The sequence below is a fragment of the Pygoscelis adeliae genome, unplaced genomic scaffold (genome assembly GCF_000699105.1).
Source record: "Pygoscelis adeliae isolate BGI_AS28 unplaced genomic scaffold, ASM69910v1 Scaffold538, whole genome shotgun sequence".
Lineage (NCBI taxonomy): Eukaryota > Metazoa > Chordata > Aves > Sphenisciformes > Spheniscidae > Pygoscelis > Pygoscelis adeliae.
This window is the reverse complement of record NW_008825318.1, coordinates 148,120-150,478: the sequence shown is the minus strand read 5'-3', so window position 1 is coordinate 150,478 and position 2,359 is coordinate 148,120. Positions and strand designations below refer to the sequence as shown.

The window sequence follows — 2,359 nt, the reverse complement described above, 5'->3', positions numbered from 1 at the left end:
GAAAACGCAAAGACCTTCAGCATCTCTGGAACAAGTACAAGTTCTTTGCTGCATCGGTGACTTACATTTTTGACAACCTGGGTCTGTGTACATGAAAGAAGCTGCATGAGAGACTCATATAGGTGCGTTTGCTTAAGCTTACACTGGCAGGGTCAAAGGCACCTCTGCACACAGAACCATGTAAATAAAATACACAGAGTGCCATATGACCTACTGAACTAAGGCTGGTTGCCTCTGCATCCCTGGAAGAGATCTGGACTGGAGAGAATGTGATCGTTTGGAAAATCGACATGCAAAAAGTTTAACCCAAAGCACCAGATAGGAATCCACAGCCTCCCCTCTGAGGAGCACTGTAAGCCTAGTTGTGAGGGAGAAAAAAAAACCTGTATTAAAATTACTCAGAAAAAACAGAATAGATCTACAGGCCTCCACTGAGGGGAAGAGGATAAAGTTCTCATGAAAAATGCAAGGGGTTTGGCTCATAAGGCAGTTCTTGGTTTAAATTTTGACTAATGACACTGTTAAGTTCCCAGTCCCTCTCTGATTTCACTTCAACCATTTAGAAACAAGCAGACAATTTCTTCACTGCCAGAATGGGGAAGTCCACAGGTTTTCCCTTCACTTCTATCTGGCCTGCTGTGAAAGATCAGGCTGGACAGGTTCACACTGTCCTTCCAGCTCATAGCAGTGATTTCACAGCGGGATCAAAGGCGGTATGTGATTACAGGTTTATGTCCAAGGATTATCCTGCAGAAAACACCCACTTTTAGAGGCAGGGAGCCAAGCTTCCAGTGCATAATGGATCATGTAGGATCATTCTCTCCTCCTGGACAACTAGCAAGTATGGAGGCGAACCTCCCCACTCCCAAAAGCTGCCTGCCGCCTGGTATTCCTGAGGAGTTGCCAAATACCACCATGCCGTGGATGGCTCTGGATTTAAATCTCAGGTCATTACACAGTCTGAGCTATGGATGGGAGGAGAGACAAGATGCAGCAACAAAAAGTAAGGCCAGAGGCATCTGATGAGAATCAAGACTTATTTTATTTATAGTGTTACTTCTTTTTTGGTGTTGAGGTGTCCTCCTCTAACATTTCAATAGGCCCCCCAACAAGAAGATCTTCTAGGGGCAGAGACGTGAGTTGATCCAGCAAGGCTCAGACAAGATGTGCTCTTCAGGCATTTCCCTGTTCAGCCTTGACTGGAGGTGGGAAAAGGACAGAGTGAGATAAGTATCCTGGTGAAGCGGTGTCCAGAGCCCTGGACACCTCTGTGTTCTGGTGGCTATATGAGTTCAAGCTGTGTTAAAATCTGGGAAACTGCTTCACCTAAAAATGCCCAGTTGCAGACAGGTAACAGAATGGGAATGGCTGGACATGATCAAGATATTCATGCTACAGAGAGGAAAAGGGAGGCAGAGATATCCTGGAGATACATGAGCTACCCCAGTACACATTCTCTCTCAACACCTGGATTTCCCAAAGGAAGGGAAAAAATAACCCAGGGCAGAGTCTGAAAGGTCCCCACCAAAGATGTGTGAATAACATCAAAATTTCACCAATATGTTTGGGAGACAATTCCTCGGTACTCTTCTGTGTCTGCAGCATGGCAAATGTGGCCCTGAAAAGGGCAGAGATGCAAAGGCTGCGTGTGGTGTTCAGTCCCAAGGGAGATTTCAATCTTATTTTTACAGTGTGACACACACGCGCAGGAGAAGACAAATGCGTCTGTGTGAATGAAGGCAGTAACACCGGGATTGCCATTCTCAGTGAACCGAAATGAAAGCTGTATCTGATCTTACACAGGACATGGGGTGGCAGCATTGCTTTTCCTCTCTGTACTGAGGCACACCTAGAGACTGCAATAGGCACAGTGCAGTTAAATGCTGAGAGTACATGCAGGCTGAGGAAACCCAGGTGTGCAAAGACTCTCATTCAAAACAACCTGCAATAGCCCATGCTGGAACATCTCAGTTCTTCCTGTGCACCCTACCTGCAGTGCAGGGAGCGCTGTACTCCTGTGTGGCAAACTCATCTGGAAAACAGAAGGGAAGGGAGAGAGCAAGCTGTCAGAGCCCCTCAGCACTCCTGGAACAGGGATGAGTGCCAGAGAGACGCTTCTCCCAGGCCCCACAGCAGGCCACTGCCACCGTCCCTGACTTCCCCCCAGGGATCCCAGTTGGGTGGGAGGGAGCCCCAGTCACAGCCCGGTCCAGAGGCCGCAGCAGCAAGGCAGCGCCAGCAGGTCTCCACCCCAGTGTGCCCAAGGGCTGCTCAGGCACCGTCTGCCAGCATACTGGGGCCAGGGGGGATGACTCTGTCGCTGCCTCCCTGGGGCAGCAGCCCGGACAGCACAGGAGGC

General features: G+C 49.1%; 1 protein-coding gene across 1 annotated transcript in view; it reads right to left on the bottom strand.

Annotated features, from left to right (window-relative positions):
• Positions 1-1,112: 1,112 nt before the first annotated feature.
• Positions 1,113-2,359, bottom strand: part of A2M (alpha-2-macroglobulin) — a 31,305-nt gene continuing 30,058 nt past the window's right edge. The window contains exons 35-36 of the mRNA XM_009330277.1: positions 1,991-2,032; positions 1,113-1,199 (exon numbers count right to left, since the gene is read on the bottom strand). Of these exons, the coding sequence (XP_009328552.1) occupies positions 1,174-1,199; positions 1,991-2,032 (68 nt within the window). The 3' untranslated portion in view covers positions 1,113-1,173. The remainder of the gene's footprint in view (positions 1,200-1,990; positions 2,033-2,359) is intronic.